At 43.4% G+C, this 17,222-nt stretch overlaps 1 protein-coding gene across 1 annotated transcript in view; it reads left to right on the forward strand.

The window, feature by feature from the left end:
• The window catches only part of LOC143958929 (uroplakin-3b-like), a 32,073-nt gene extending 17,285 nt beyond the window's left edge, over positions 1-14,788 (forward strand). The window contains exons 5-6 of the mRNA XM_077467916.1: positions 4,535-4,664; positions 11,724-14,788. Coding sequence (XP_077324042.1) covers positions 4,535-4,664; positions 11,724-11,859 — 266 coding nt within the window. The 3' untranslated portion in view covers positions 11,860-14,788. The remainder of the gene's footprint in view (positions 1-4,534; positions 4,665-11,723) is intronic.
• Positions 14,789-17,222: the final 2,434 nt, after the last annotated feature.

A 17,222-nucleotide genomic window follows, 5' to 3' on the forward strand; every position in this document is an offset into this window, starting at 1 on the left:
CATACAAGCCACATTTGTAGAAAATTTGTGATATTGTTGTCACGCACACAGTGAACACTCTTTGTTATAAATTCCTGCAACTACTTCAGAGTTGCTGTAGGCCTCTTGGTAGACTCTCTGACTAGTTTTATCCTGGCTCTTTCATCTAGCTTGGAGCAATGTCCCAATCCAGGGAGGGTCTGTGTTGTACCAAATGCCTTCCACTTCTTAATAATACACTTCACTGTGCTTCTAGGCATTGATAAATACATTGGATTCGTAGCATCACAGAGTGGTACTGTGGTTACGAGAAATAAGTAAACATATGCCACGACCCTATATATTACATTTGGAAAAAAAGGTTTTTGGATGATGGACTTTATAGGCACAGCACTAACTACATTGTTTTGTAAAAACATATATAAATGTATTTATTTACAGAAACATATGAAACATTTTTTTGAAAACATTGACTATCCACAATTGTGCCTTGAAGCATAAAACACACCACCTATGTATCATAGAAACTAGAGTACTTAGTAGTGAGAAACCCAAAGGTCCCTCGCCAAGGATTTGATGTAGTAACGTAATTTAGGAGAGGCGGTGTGTCGTGGTTCGGCTCAGCTCTATATGTTACGTGTGCTCAAAAACTCTTTTTCAGGAGCTTAAAGCGGGAGTCCGCCGGGAGTTCTGCCGTTTTTTTTTTAAAAGCCAGCAGCTACAAATACTGCAGCTGCTGACTTTTAAAATAAGGACACTTACCCGTCCAGCGCGCCCGCGATGTCGGCACCCGAAGCCGATCTCTCGATCGTCTCTCGGGTGCTGCCGCCGCCATCTTGGGTATGGGAATCAGGAAGTGGAGCCTTTCGGCTTCATTTCCCGGTTCCCTACTGCGCATGCGCGAGTCGCGCTGCGCAATAAGGATGGACCCGCTGCCTCTGGGATCTGTGTGTTTCCCAGCAGGCAGTGGGGGACTTTCGGAAAGGGGCGTAGATTCACGCCCCTTTCCGCAGAGAGCTATCCCGGAAGTGGGTGCAGATACCTGTACTGTACAGGTACCTGCACCCCCTCCCCCCTGAAAGGTGCCAATTGTGGCGCCGGAGGGGAGGAGGATTCCAATGAGCGGAAGGTCCACTTTAGGGTGGACCTCCGATTTAAGGCATATTCTATGAATAGAGAATCACAATTACGTTTCTAACATATAATTATAATACACAGTATTGTTCATAAAATTATACTTTAATGCTATAGATTTGCTGCTCAGCTTCCCAATTGCCACAGAAGGACTTTGGGACTATGTGAACAGGCGTAACATTAGAATAGTGTTATCTATAACAGGTGGTATGTGTATAATTTGACAACTTATATATGTATACATGAGAGAGATAACTTATTTTATTGTAGTCAAAAAGCAAACAAGGGACAAAGTCCATAGCACAGCCAGAGATATCTCATCAAATGAATTCCCAGCTAGTCTGTATCTGTAAAGAAGTTTTTTTAGGGATGAATATTAGGTGTTTAATAAAAATAGCAGTGTATGCACTATAATAGTCTTTAAAGGGGAGGGGGGGGGGGCAAATGCTAACTTACCTGTGAAATAACAATCAGACAGGAAACTTATGGTGATTGAGGATTAATTGCATAGCCAGCAAGGAAAATAAACCGTTCAGGATATTTGGAATCTGGAAATGTAGGGGATTCCCCACTATTCACACATCTCTATTATTCATCTGTTTTTTGTTTCCATATAGTATCTATTTGGAGAGGTATAGAACAAACATTGAGGCACTTGATTAGAAATATATTTCTAATCAGCAAACACACACAATCCCCCTACATAATCCCTTCTCAAGCTAGCACATACCATCAGCGCTGAACATCTCCTGCAGGGCTACACTCTACAGGGCTCCACAAAGTGTGGTGAAAAATGGCTGTATGAGAAGCAGGCAACAGGCATCTTTTTGTGCACTTGTCCCAGTTATGACATTAGAGTGGCGCAGCCACTAGTGACACACGACGACCCGACTCGTAAGCCACTGAGAATACACTTGACACCAGAGCTGCCTCGCCATAGCCATTAGATGGCAGCAGGGCAGCCTGATACCAACTACATGGCGCAGAGTACATAGCAGCCAGAGGGGGCAAAGATACCCCCTCCTCCAGATGCTAGAAATTTCAAAGACTGCCACTCAAAAATTAGTCAAACAGCGCTTTGCGGCTGTGTAGTCACAATAATATTGCCCAAACCCACGAGCAGGACCCATGCTGGCCAGAGGCAGTTAGGAAGCTCAGCAGCAAATGAAACCGGTACAACACATAATAATAATAATAATAATAATAAAGTAAGAATACCAATATATTCTTTATATAACCTATACAAAAACAACATAAATAGAATATATCGTGATGTCTTAGTAATTTTTTTCCTGGAACGAGAGGGGAAGAGGGGGAAAGTAAAGAAAAGTAAAAGAATTAAGAAGGTAATCGATCAATTTAGAGTCCACCTAGATCTAAATTGTATACATGGCCACTGAACCAAGAACGAGACTTATAGTTGTAACTTGTAAAATGTATAGTGGATTCTTGTTGTACGCTTCAAGGCACAATTGTGGATAGTAAATGTTTTTTAAAACTGTTTCATATGTTTCGGTAAATAAATACATTTATATACTTTTTTACAAAACGATGTAAGTAGTGTTGGGCCTATAAAGTCCATCATCCAAAAACCCCTTTTTTCCAAATAGGCATTGATAAAGCCTTTGACATTTTTGTATCCATCTCCTGACTTGTGCCTATCCACAACTTTAACCCGGAGATTTTTTGACAGTGCCTTGCCATCCATAGTTGATTGTTTGCTTCAGTTGCATTACCAGGGACTGAAATGCTCCAGGAAAGCTCTTTTCATGCTGGGCTAAGCTAAATAACCACAGCTGATCACAGCTGATAGTCAAATGGCTCTGTGTGCTATTGGGAAGGTGACTAGCTACACCTAAATGAGTTTACAAGTAATTTTTAAGAGGGGGTGATCCTTTTTCCAACTTAATGATCCTGTTTTTTAATTCTTTCATTTTTTTTTACTAACATGTTGGCGTACTATGGTGCTGGGAGAAGAGCAAAATCAAAAATTGAAAATAAATGAAAACATATATAGATTCTAGACTCCTATATAAATCCAAAAATAACATACCCCACTTACAGTGGTATTGTATGTATCCAAAAGCTTTTAAGATCACAAATGAGGAAAAAGCTGAATCTACACAATCAAAAAACACAATAAATTAGAAGGCACTACAATAATTATAGTACTAATAAATCCATCCCTTCCAAAAACATAAAAGAAAAAAAGAAAGCCCATTGATCTATAATAATTACCATGTGTGAGCAATAGCTCCAGTCAGTTAGTCATTTAAATATGGAGCCCCATGGAGACTGCCCTGTCCACCACCCTAGGAGACAAATGACTGCCAAGCTCCTGGTGTGGTGGGGATGTGTTGTCAGGTATTCGTAGCTTCCCCATCCAAGATGGTGGCAGCCGTACATGTAAAATGCCATCAGCTGCTGGTAGCATTTAGCATGTGTGTGGCCACATGCCTGCAATATATAAAAAGGTGGTTCTGAAGCAACCAAACAACATCATTTTGACAAATAATTGATTAGCAATGGACAAAACACAAATAACTGAAACTCAGGGCTTTTTTTCTCAGAGAATAGGTGCAGAAACTCCCCCTTTCTGAGTCCCCCCTTTTGTCCACCTCTACCCAACTGCGAGCACCCTCTACCTACCTGCCATTACTGCCCTTTTAGAGAATACAGAACCAAGTATATTTTTGTGGTGATAAGTAATTTGTATGGAATTTGTTAATGACAATAAGAAAAGCAATAAAATAGATCCCCTGTAGCTAGTAACAATAAAGTCTCCTCTAGCAACAATAGATCCCCCCATAAACAATGGGCCACCCAAAACAAAGTCCCCGGGCAGCAACAACAGATCTCCTCAAAGCCAGCATCAATAGACTCTCCAGCAGCCAGCAACAATAGTCCCCTCCCTCAACAGTAGATCTCTCCCAGCCATAACTGATCCCTCAGAGATATAAGATCCACCCCCAGCAACAATAGGTCCCCCACCAGTAAGAATAGACCCCCCTGCAAAAAACTGATTCCCTCCAGGTAGAATAGATCTCTCATCAGCCAGCATCAATACACCCTGCAGCACACCCCAGCACCCCTTACCATTACATACAGTCTGTGCTGGAGGTGCCGATACTGCGTTCCCCCGCGTTCCCGCTGAAAAAAAGCCCTGCTGAAACTGATAACTTTTCTATGGGTTAGTGAAAATGTGGCCCATATTGTTGACACCGTCATCTATATTTACAATATGTATTTGCTACGGTAAGAACTCTTGAAAACTTTTTAGGTAAAGCATACTGATGTGAATACCCATCTGTTAATTTTAGAAGACAAATGGGACAAATATTATTGGATAGCTGACCCTATTGAAGAAAGTAGAACTGCAACCAGGGCTGTTTAGTAAATCCTTTATTATTTATGTTAACAGGAATGGATCCAGCAAGAATTGATACTTGGCCAGGAGCACGTAGTGGGTGTATGATTGTTATTACTTCCATACTATCAATCCTGCTTGCTGTTGTCTTTGCTGCTCTGATTGGGACTTTCATCATTGGAAGGTAAAAAAAAATACTTTATTTACAGAAGTCATACTATTTAAACAATGCAACAGGATACAATTTGATTTAGCTGGTTTAATTTCCAAGTGTGCATATTTAGGTTGTAGCAACCACTGTAAGTGGTAAGTTTTCATACTTAAAGCATTTTTCCGGTTTTCAGTCAAATTTGATGCACCTCATTATATTTTAATTTGTGATGAGCTGAACTGTTTCAAGCAGGGTTTGATGAATGTCAAAGAAGTTGGGATGGCTAATAGGCAATGAGGTGTCAAAATAGCACTGGGGGTGGGGGATAAAGTGGGCACTGCCCTGGGGAACATGTACCATTGAAAAAAATGTTTTTAAACGCCTATTCAACCAGTAGCAGTAATCCAGGCTAGGGAGAGCTGCACCTTTGTGATGTTCAAAAACATAGGGAAAAACTGTTTAAAACTGCTGGCACACATACCCTCCAATGGCCTGCTATGTATTTTGGGGACCTTTGGAGGGCTGTTTGTGCTGTTTTTTTGTTTTTTTACAAGGAATGCAATTTGCTTGAAATTTAAACTGTAAAATGTTATTTTTTTGTAATTTTAATTTTTGCTGTAGTGCTTTCTTCACCAAGAATGAAACAAATTCCATAGAGACCCCCCAAAATATGTACTAGACCCTTTCAGCCTGATATGGATTTTAAGGGGTTACCTCATGCAAAAAAAAAAAGCAAACACAAATGTGTGAACTCCCCCTAAAAATCCATGGGGGCGTGGCCAAGATGTCGGCGTGAGCAGACGTGCTTCCCGGAGCTCTGCTAGAGACTGATCCAGATATATCCTTGTACCCATGCTACTAGCTGCTGGCTGCCTGTCTGGCCCTCCCTATGCCGTCCCGTTCCTCGGTGGGACACAAAGGAGGTAGGAGGATTCGGTTTCCCCCTGGGGAACCGGCACTAGACGCTCCGGAGACTCATGGAGTGGGAGGCCCACGCGGCCATTCCAACATGGCTACGCAGACCGCGCCGGCGGAGGCTGATGCATCCCCTCTCCCGGGCATTCCTGAGGTGATGGCTGCTATAGCGGCATGCCAGACGGCACTGACGGGGAAGATGGAGGCGGTGCAGACGGAGGTCGGCCTGATTAGACAGGACCTGGACAAGATCCGTGCAAGGCTGGGAGTGGCGGAGCAGCGGTAGGCCAGGCGGAGGATGTGCTGGCGGAACACTCGGTGGCGATCCGGACCTTGCAGAGCAAGGTGAGGACCTTGGAATTTCATGCGGAGGATGCCGAGAACCGCAGCAGGCAGAACAACCTGGGGATCGTTGGCCTGGTGGAGGGGGTGGAGGGCCAGAACCCCACTGTGTTTGTGGAAGACCTTCTTCGCTCCCTATTCCCGGGGGCGCAGCTGTCCCCATACTTCACTGTGGAAAGAGCTCACCGGGTCCCTCCGCAGAGGGGCCCGGCTGGGAGCCCCCCGCACACCTCGATCCTACGCTTGCTGAACTTTAGAGACCACGATGAGGTGCTCAGAGCGGCGAGGATGTTGAAGGAGGTCAAGTATCAGAATTCCAGGCTGCTGTTCTTTCCTGATTTACACCATGGAGACCCAGAAACAGCGACGGTCCTTCGACGCGGTCAAGGCATCCATGAGGGCTAAACGGATCAAGTACAGTATCCTCTTTCCAGCGAAACTGCGTGTGGTTGATGGTGAGACTGTCAGATTTTTTACTAATCCCAGAGATGCTGCCTCTTGGTTGGAGACACTACCTGGCTGACTATCTAGCTAACCTACTCCTGGCTGATGAGTCTGCTAAGGATAATCTGCCTTTGTTTTTTCCTTTTTGAGCCAGGGTAGCTGAGTACTGCTCTGGTGGGGGATCTTCTGGTATTATTCCCAGCCTGGTGACTATTCAGAAGGGGTGGTCTGGGTGAGGGGCCCTGGCCTTTTGTCTGACATGGTTATTTGAGGTTTTGGATTGGTTTTTCATTTTTCCCCTTTTTTGTTTTTTCTCCTTTTGGTGACTGTTTCGGTACCTTTCCCATAGATGGGCCCCGGTCATGGGGTATTGCTGGCATATCCTCCCCACCATCATTATCACCTTTGTCTGGCTGGGAACCAGTGAACTGATGGCTTGTGCCTGCCTAGCCCTGTACACCCTGCATAATTGGCCGTGAAATCTCTGAACAGGACTGTGCCATGTGCAGTAGTTGGGTACATCCAAGCTACAAGGACTGCTGTGCTCTAGCAACTCTTAAGGGGGGGCTAAATGCGCCTGTGGCAGGTTAGGATAGTGGTCTCCCCCTCTGTGTATATGAGGTGAGGGGGGGCTGCGTCCTCCTGACGGTCTGGTGCACGCCTACCTGAGTAAGTTGCTCACAAGGACTTAGGGGTTATTTTTGCTGTTTGGTTTGGGGATCTATGCAGGACTCCACTGTTGGGGGTCCGCGGGGTGGGGGAGATCGGCAATTGCTGATTAGTTATGGTTTTGGTTTTGTTTAGTTCTAGTTTTTGGGGGGGGGGGGGGGGTTTTCACGGTTTATTGACACAAGTACAATCCTATTTTGGGAGGTGGAGTATGGGCTCAAGGTTTAGCCTTCTGAATCAGGGGGGCCCCGTGGCCTATGGGTATGTACGAGATGGGGCACCCTCTGGGGTGGGTTGGTTGTTTTTTAGGGGAGGGGGCTGTGAGACTGAATCCGGGGACATATTTCCATCTGTTGTCAGGTATGGCTGAATTCTCTGTTCTCTCCTGGAACGTGAGGGGTCTGAACTCTGCGGTCAAGCGCTCGCTGGTGTTTAATTTTCTACAAAGATACTCTCCCCATGTCTGTATCCTTCAGGAGATGCATTTGGTGGGCTCCCAAGTGCTTGGCCTCAGAAGAGCGTGGATTGGCCATCACTATCATGCCACCTACTCGAGTTATTCTAGGGGGGTGAGTGTGCTTGTTCACAGATCCCTCGCGTTCCAGCTCCATGGTTGAAGACGGATCCAGGGGGTAGGTTTGTTGTTTTGCATGCTACTATCGCAAATGTGGACTATGTCCTGGTGGGTATCTACCTGCCTCCCCCTGCAGATACTGACCTTTTGTTTGTCATTATGAACTTAGTTATAAGGTATGGCGTAGAGAATGTTCTGTTGATAGGGGATTATAACATGGCCCCATCCCCAGAGCTGGATAGGCTCCACCGGCCCTCCCGTGAGACTCCGGGTCTGACACGTTGGGCCGATACTTTTGGGTTGGTAGATGTCTCACGCCACTTTCACCCCTCGGGCAGAGAGTTTACTTGCCATTCTTCCACGTTTCGCACCTTCTCCCGTATAGACCTGGGGTATGTTTCGCAGGCTATGCTGCAGCGAGTGGTGAACGTGCGGATTCTGCCCAGGGGGGTGTCTGATCACGCTCCCCTTCTCCTTGGGGTTTCCCTTGGGCTCCCTTTGCAGAGGGGACTGTGGAGGCTGTCGGGGTATTGGATAGCAGGCATTGGGGTTCAGGAGGATATGCTCCATGTCAATACTGGTTGGATAATGCGGACTCTGCTGAGCCCCTGGTGGTCTGGGATGCGTTCAAGGGCTGGCTGAGGGGTGAATACATTTCCCGAATTGTCAGGTTTTGCAAACGGTCTGTGCAGTTGCTGGAGGAATTAGAGGGGTTGTTGAGGGAAAGGAGAGTAGACACGTGGCGGACCCCACCCCCCCTACCACTGGCCAGTGTTATGAGTTATCGGTTGTTCACGAAGCGGCGGACAGTTTCCCAGCCCTCTCCTTAACAACCAGATATTGTTAAAGACACCGGTGGTCAACGCCTCTGAAAATTTGCCTCTGAACCATATGTGGAAACAGCTGCTTTGGAAATTCACAGTGAACAGGGATGGGGAATTCACATGTGTGAACCTAGCCTAAGTATGTGATGGATGATGCTCCTCTATGCCCCTGATGATGTCACATATTGTCACATATTGACAAAATGCATAGGGAGGAGCTAGATGTGCTGACATGATCACACACATCAGTCGTATGACTAGGACTTCCACGTTTGATATTCCATATGCAGATAAACGCTATCTGTTCTACACTGTAAGTGTTGAATTTATCAGGAGAAAAAAACAAAAGGAAAAAAACGTCTTAAAAAGTAAAAGCAATAAAAGCTGCCAGCACAACGGAAAATATATATAATGAAAACAATTGGAAATAATAATCAAGTGTGGCTTTAATTGTGAAATATATGTAAAGTACTACAATCAGTGATAACTGTATACAATAATAGGGTATATGTTTGAATGTGGTAAGTAGTGATCAAAAAATAAAACTCAATCTACAATAATGTATATTATACAAAAAGTCTCATGTGTCCACACAAAATCAAAGAAGGAGCTGAAAAGGTAGGTGATTAATCTGAAGAAATCCACCGTATCAACAGCAATATTGTGTGTTATACAAAAAGATTAGGTCCCATAAATCCGCAAAGAATACAAAAAGTGCTGTGAATACTTTGTCTGAATAAATCTGCCACCTTATGGAATGAGGCTTACCGGAAGCAATGGACCCAACTAGGCATATGCCCACTGAGTCACAAAGGCTTGATGGTGTAATCACACCTGGGTATGTAGTACCTCCAAACTTCCATATACATCAAACGTTTAAATTGGATTTCACTGTGAATCTCTCCAAGGTTACATATACCAGAAAAGGAGGAAATGGAGCCCCATAGTGTATTACCGTTATATAAAAAACATTTATAGAATCAAAAATGGGTACTCACATGTGAGAAGACATAAAATGCATGTACATTAGAAATCTGGCTATGCAGTGGCATCAGCAAACCTCTACCTATGCGTTTCACCTTAATAAGGCATCATCTGGATCATCCCCAGGTGATGCCTGAACTCGCACAATCAGCTGAACTCGCACAGTTTCATACCCACATGTCAGTTCAGACTTCGGGGGCAATTTCAGAGACATCTGTGTGGGTTCCTACACAGGTGTCTATTGAAATTGCACCCAAAGTCACCAAAAGTAGTACAGAAACTACTTTTGGGAATCAGTGCGGCGTCGCAAAGTGGGCGTTGCACCAATTTGGATGGTGCCATTGCCGGAAAAAGCTGTCGATTTGGCATGCAATTTGACATGTCAAATCGCATCAATGTGAACTTAGGCTTAATGTTGCAATCCATTACAACAGATCATGAAATTGCTCTGTCTTGAACTAAAGCAAACTTATAAAGATTAATATACATATATTAATCTCAATATCTTTATTTATATTTATATATCTCAATCATTAACTCCTTTCTTCCCATTTTCTATTTAGCCTTTTTTAGTAAATACCATTTTTTTTACCTTTTACATGCAATCATTAGGCCCCTTTCACATGGGATGGATTCCATCCCCTGCTGATTGGAGGAAAGTTGTCAGATAACACATCTGTATCTACTCAGTTTCTTCAGAATGGACATGGACAGAGCCTGCCCTGCTCTATGGGCGGCCAGAAATAAATCTGAATCTATTTACACCCAACTATCCTCTGATCCAATCCACCTAAATGGAAGAGGATGGATTCTCTTAAATTTTTTTAGTGGAGCTGGAGGTTGGCAGGTGTAAATGGACACAAGTCTATGCACAGACCTTCCGATCAGGTCCACCTGAAAAACTGACAGGCAGACCTGATCGGATGATCGACCTTGTGAAAGGGGTCTTATATATTTTGGAGATCACTACCACTAAAAATCCAGGTTTTTCTCCAAAAACAATATATCTATTGTAGGTGATGAAAAGGTTATTTGAAAATCAGTAACTAATCTTAATTTACTATCAGACGCACAGAGCGCAGCAGGAGAATAGGCATCTGACACACTGAAAGAGTTTTGGATGCTGAAAAACATTAAAATTATATTAAATTCAAACATTTATTTTTGCTAAATGAGCTCTAATAGTAGACCTTAAAGTGAAGTAAAGGTTTGCGTTTTTTTTTTTAAATAACAAACATGTCATACTTACTTGCACTGTGCAATTCTTTTTGCACAAAGTGACCCCTAACACCGACTTCTGGGGTCCCTCAGCGGCTCTTGCAGCTCCTTCTCTTTCAGATAACCCCCCTAGGAGAAGCGCTCTCCCAGGGGGGTTACCATACCATTTCACCTTAATGCATAGGATGCATTAAGGTGAAAAAACATGAGGGTTTACCCCTTTAAATGTTCCTGGTGTTGTTTTTATATTTTTTCTCCTCTGAGCCGAAGCATCCACTATGGGCAAGCTCCCATTTAGAATTACAGCCTTACATACAGCCATCCCCAAGAGGGACACAGAGCCACGCTGATTGGAGGCTGCTGTCAATCCCTGCTGTGGTAGAGGAGGAGAGGCATGGCTTTGGCTCTGTGTGGTTCTCTGTCTTCCTGTGTGTGAGATGCTGGGAATGGTTGCACATAAGGATGCAGCTCTAAACAGGAGAATGCATATAGTGGAGACTCCAGTGGGAGTGCCATAGGTCTCGGCAAGTAGGAGAAAACTCAAAGGGGAAAAAAATGATAAAAAATATCAAGTTCTGATATCAGCAGCTCATTAAGCAAAAAAACAAAACATAATTATATTAATAACTTAAATACTTTAATATCATTTTAAGTCAATAGACTCACAAATGCAAAGATGGCAAAATAAGAAGCGAGGCAGGGAAATATGAAGATTTCCTTTCCATACAGTGTTTCTTTTAGCCCTTGTACACACGGTCGGAGATTCCAACGGAATGTGTCCTATCGGACCGTTTTGTCGGAAAACCCAGACTGTGTGTGGTCTGCATCGGACTGTTTCCGTCGGAATATCCGACGGACCAAGTTTTCCAACTTGCCGGTAAAATTTTCCAACAAAATGCTCCTATCGGACATACTCCGATCATGTGTAGCCTACTCTGATGGACAAAGTGCCACGCATGCTCAGATCAAATAGGTAAAGTAAAAGTAAAGTAAAATTGTGTTAAAGACAATGTTTTATATATGTTTTTTATATGTTATTTCAAATATATACAGTATATATATATATATATATATATATATATATATATGTTAATTTTCTATTATTTTTTTCTCTTCTCTTAGCAAAAACCTTCCATGTTTTACACCGAAGACACCAAATAAACCGATCCCCATCCCTCAAGAAATTGATATGAAGAATTATAAAACACACCATGTACCGGTACCTGATACTGTATTTTATGACCAGCCAACACATTAGCTTTTAGCTTCACATACTATGACCCATTAAATTACCCGACGATGTGCTAATTGTTTAATAGCAATAAAGTTCATAGTAACATCACAGTCCCCAAGAGGTCCTTTTAAAAAGAAGTAATATGGTTGTACCACAGCCATACTTGTTTTTTTTTGTTTTGTTTTTTTAAGTTTTGATTATCAGTGTGCTGTATAAATGTCAATTGCTTGCCCTGGCTTTGGGAGTCCAGAGCTTTTGGAAGGCATTATATATGAATTTACATTTTACATAAAAAAAAAAAAAAAAAGCCACCTAATACAAAGTAAAAGCTTGGTGTGACGGAGGAGTGGGCTGAACAGAACACCCATGGTGGTTTTAGGACAGCTGTTCAAATGGGTTCTTTATTTGGAAGGGGAAGCTAAAAAAAGCAGGGAGTCATATAAGGGCAATAATCCAAACACACTGAGGGACAGGAAAAATATATCAGGGTGGCAATAGAGCAAATCAGGGGATAAGTTCAGAAGCACAAAGCAGCAATCTGGTACATCAGGGACTTAGTCAAAGGTCACAGGGCAACAATCCAGGCACAGTGAGCACCAGGCCACATTCTGGTGCAGCAGGGGTAAAGTCAAGGGTCATAGGACAACAATTCAGGCACAATGAGTACACGGCCACAATCTGGTACAGCAGGGGTTGAGTCCAGGGCCACAATGCAGGCACAACAGGGGCAGACAATAACCTGGTACAGCAAGGACCTAATCCAGGGTCATAGGGCAATAACCCAAGCATGATGAAGGACAGGCAGCAGTAGGCACAGCAAAGGTTCAAGGATTCACCAGCAAGTCCAGGCAGTGTAGCAGGGTAAAGAAGGTCCAGAGGCCAGAAGTCCTTCACAAACCAATTCCGGGTCCTCAGAGGGCTGTGTGTCCCGACCGCAACTTAAGGACCACACTGGTAGCAGTTGCAGGAAAAGCAGGAGGGAGAGTAGAGTTCCAGTGTCCAGAAAGCCACACAGACAATGTTTAACTAGAAGTCCCAGCAAAGCACATCCCATATGGAAACTGTATCTGTCTCAGCAGTTCCATGCATCTTCTAGCCCCATTCTAGTGAGACCTGCAGCCATGAGCTCCTCTGTCCATCAATGAAGTAAGCTATGAACAGTCAGACACTTTTTTGTTGTCTGATATGTTGAATTCAGCCAGAGATCTCAGCTCCAATTTGTCAGTGCTGAGGTGTCTGGCTCTATCCTAGAACAGGAAACAATAATTTATATGCTACCTGCTGCCTTGTCTCATACCCCCTGTGGGGACTTAGGAACTCACAAACCAAATTATGCAGATAAGTTGACTTTATTACACACTGTATCTTTCTTTCCTTCCACCCATGGTCGTTTGCCTTAGTGAGTGTCCATTTCAAAGAACAAAAAAAGGAAAAATTCAATATTTCTGACTTATGTTATACTTGGCGACATTGGATGTTTAAAAAACAGTCTCATATGTTTATGTTATTGTTATAGAGATGCTCTGTAATACATATTACTGTGCAAAAGTTTTAGGCAGGTGTATAAAAATGCTGTAAATTAAGAATGCTTTCAGAAACAGAAGTGCTAATAGTTTATTTTTAGCAATTAACAAATAAAAAGTAAATGAAAAGAAGAAAAATACAAGTCAGATTAATATCTGGTGTGACTACTCTGCGTTAAAACATCATCAATTCTTCCAGGTACACTTGCACACATTTTTTGAAGGAACTTGGCAGATATTTAATCCATCATGCCATACTATGAGGGAGGCATGTGATGGCCCTCAAATTTATCCTGCAGCAGGACAACAACCCCAAAAATACAGCCAATGCCATTAGGAACTATCTTCAGCATAAAGAAGAACAAGAAGTCCTGGAAGTGATGGTTTGGCCCCCCACAGAGTCCTAATTTCTACATCAACAAGTCTGTCTGGGATTACATGAAGAGACCAAAAGATTTAAAGCGGAGCTCCACCCTAAAGTGGAGCTTCCGCTCATTGGAACCCTCCCCCCCTCCGGCGCCACAATTGGTATCTTTCAGGGGGGAGGGGGGTGCAGGTACCTGTACAGTACAGGTATCTGCACCCACTTCCGGCATAGATATTTGCAGAAGCTACGCCCCTTTCCGCAGAATCTACGCCCCTTTCCGAAGGTCCCCCGCTGTCTGCTGGGAAACACACGGATCCCAGAGACAGCGGGGACCATCCTTACTGCGCAGCGCAACTCGCGCATGCGCAGTAGGGAACCAGGAAATGAAGCCGCAAGGCTCCACTTCCTCATTCCCATACCCAAGATGGCGGCGGCAGCACCCAAGAGACGATCGAGAGATCGGCTTCGGGTGCCGACATCGCGGGCGCGCTGGGCGGGTAAGTGTCATTATTTTAAAAGTCAGCAGCTGCAGTATTTGTAGCTGCTGGCTTTTAAAATAAAAACGGCAGACTACCACTTTAAGGCAACCTACATACACAGAAGGTCAATGGTTAGTTCTCCAAGATGTTTGGAACAACCTATCTTCTGAGTTCCTTCAAAAACTGTGTGCAAGTGTACGTAGAAGAGTTGATGATGGTTTGAATCCAAAGGGTAGTGACACCAAATATTGATTTGATTTAGATTTTTCTTCTGTTCACTCACTTTGCACTTGGCAAATTGATTAATAGAATACATTAAAATATATATTTTGAAAGTTATGTCTATTTAAAAAAAAAAGGAGTAAAATGGAGGTGTTGTCCAAGGCAGCAAATCAGATTTCAACTGCCATGTGCCAGATTAGAAGACGTATGTGGATTTCTAATTGGTAGCTATGTGTTACGCTTATACTATTTGATTTTAGACATGAGGCTATAAAATGGTAATAGTTTCCCTCAAACCTGCTGTGCCTCATTAAATGTAAGGTGAAAATAAAAAATAAATATAATTCGTTGATATTCTTCTACTTACCGTATTTACATTTTTTTAACAAGCTATTCTGATAAATCCACTTACTTAAAAAGGCTTCATGGTAAATACTGGTCTTGGGTAAATTATATGTAATTGTTCTTTTATATAGTTTATACGTTTTTCACTGCTGTTTTGTGTTTTTTTAAATATATGTATGCAGTCTTTATTTTACAAATAAACATTTATTACAAAGACGCCACAAACCTGATAGGAGACGGAAATGACTAGGGTGACCACTCTTGTATTTCTTACTCAAACACCACAGGATATGGGACAGAGAGTGCCAAGGGACTAGAAGTGCCAAAACATGTTAATTGCAGAAGCTTGAACTGGAGATCAGCAGAACCATGAGGGGAACCAGCAGAAGTTAAAGAGGAACTCTGGTTGGGCCACAGGTTCAGGATGGACAAGTCCACCAGGGATTCCAATGGCAGGTGGCAGGGATACGCATAGACGGCTCTAGCTGGCTGCACAGGAGTCCAGAGCTGGCAATAGGTGGGTGGAACATAATCAGAGACAGTAGCAGAGACAGAAAGCCGGGGTCAGCAACAAGTGGAAAATGCAATACAAAATCCCAAGCTGAATCAAGATCAGGCAGTAGTATAGAGCAGGACCTAAAATCAGATGAGTCGAGAGCCAGCTTAGTAACAGAAATCATAAGCAGGATAGAGCTCAGAACAAGAAGAATAAGCGGAATACCAGTCATCGCTGATACTGAGTTAGAGCATCCTTAAATAGGTCCCTACTGGAGCCAATACTGACTGTGGGCATACACATACATTCCTGCACATACTGCACGTGAACGAACATGCGCTCTTCTGCATGCAGGTATGCACCTAGTCACAACTCAATCTGAGGACCTGTGAGTAAAAATATGCATGTGAGTGTGTTTCTGAACCAGCTGGATAACAGGAATTCCCTGATAAAGGATTCCAAATTCATGAAGGGTTAGCTAAAGAGAACTTATAGAAGTAGATGCCTTCTTTTTGTCTGATTTAAACTATCAGAAAACTGCCATTCACAATCACTTGTATTTGTAAACTTCAGTTTGAGTCAAGCTGTTGTCACGTAGGAGGCACTAGGAGAGAAAAGTTTAAAAAGAGTGAAACACTCCACCTGCTTGTAGAAAAAAACAAAAAACCTTACCGAATGTTATTGTAGCGGATGACATTTTGGACAAAGTGTCAATCACGTGAAAATTTAGTTTTTGCCTCAAAACAGTAGGGGTTCTGAGGGTTAATTATGTAGGTTAACTTTGACATCAGTTTGGCTGGGCTATGTTAGAAGTTCTGCTTAGTCATGTGTACAATGAGGTGCACATGACAAGCCAGAACCAGGCCTGGTTGGACGTTTTGGGTATCAGCTTCCTTGGAACCAATCAGTGGGTGTGCTGGGTCCCCCGCTGAGGAGTCTGGGAAAGGATACTTAAGATGTTGAAGTCACGTGTTCAGTAGGAGTTCTTGAGGCCCTAGCGGTCTGTTCTTGTTTCCTGGACTGGGGTAGCCCCGCGAGGGGTCCCGGTCACGGGGTGTTCGACACCCAGCAACGTGCTTCTGTTGGATAGCCCCAATAGACCCGCCTGGTCTGGGGTAGGGATCCGTCTGTTCTTGAGTCTCGGACCCGGCTGGTCCAAGGCGCAGTAACTGAGGGAGGATTCAAGGTGTCCGGGTGTGCTCTCAGCTTAGAGGGGCACCGCAGCTTGTGAAAGTGACTGGGGAGGACTCTTCGGAGGAGGGCCGACAAGTGGCATCATGAGAAATGCCTGGTTACTTAGTTGGGAAGGACATTGACGAATCCTCGCTTTTTCCAGTACTATCAAGGAGACAGAGAACGTTCCAGGTACTGAGGATAAAGGTTCCTGTTCACTTTCACAGCTTGTTCAAGGTCAGAGATTTTACAAGTTCTGAATCACGTGCTGACTGCCCTGATCTCTGGCTAGAGATCTGTTCAGCCTTGAAGTGCCCAGCTGCGAGTGGCTAATCTCTGGGTGGTAATAGAGACTTTGTTATGTCTGCAGTTCAAGGTGCCTGAGTTCTTCACCCTTGCCCTCTGTTCCCATATGAGACTGTGTTGTTGGATGTTACCCCTGCAAAATAAAACCTTTCAAAAGGACTTTATTGGTGTCAGCGTCCAAAGTTGTTGGGTATAAACCCTGGGAACCCCTAGACGTGAAGGACAAGCCAAGCGGAGGTAACTGGTAAGCCCATAAAGTTAAGGTCGCCCTACAAAGGGTTATGGCCGCTACATTATCATGCAGTATTTCATATTTATATATTTTTTAACCTTTACTATGAATGGAAATATATACAAAACAACAATATATTACTTTAAACAACAGAAAGTCACTATGATAATTGAGGCACTACTTAGAAAGTGACAATGTTTTGTAGATTTCTCTGGCATGTCATTTCTTAAAAAGCAAAAGGAAA

The sequence above is a fragment of the Lithobates pipiens genome, unplaced genomic scaffold (assembly GCF_037356315.1).
Source record: "Lithobates pipiens isolate NorthernLeopardFrog02 unplaced genomic scaffold, aLitPip1_a1.2 Scaffold_65, whole genome shotgun sequence".
In the NCBI taxonomy this organism is placed as follows: domain Eukaryota; kingdom Metazoa; phylum Chordata; class Amphibia; order Anura; family Ranidae; genus Lithobates; species Lithobates pipiens.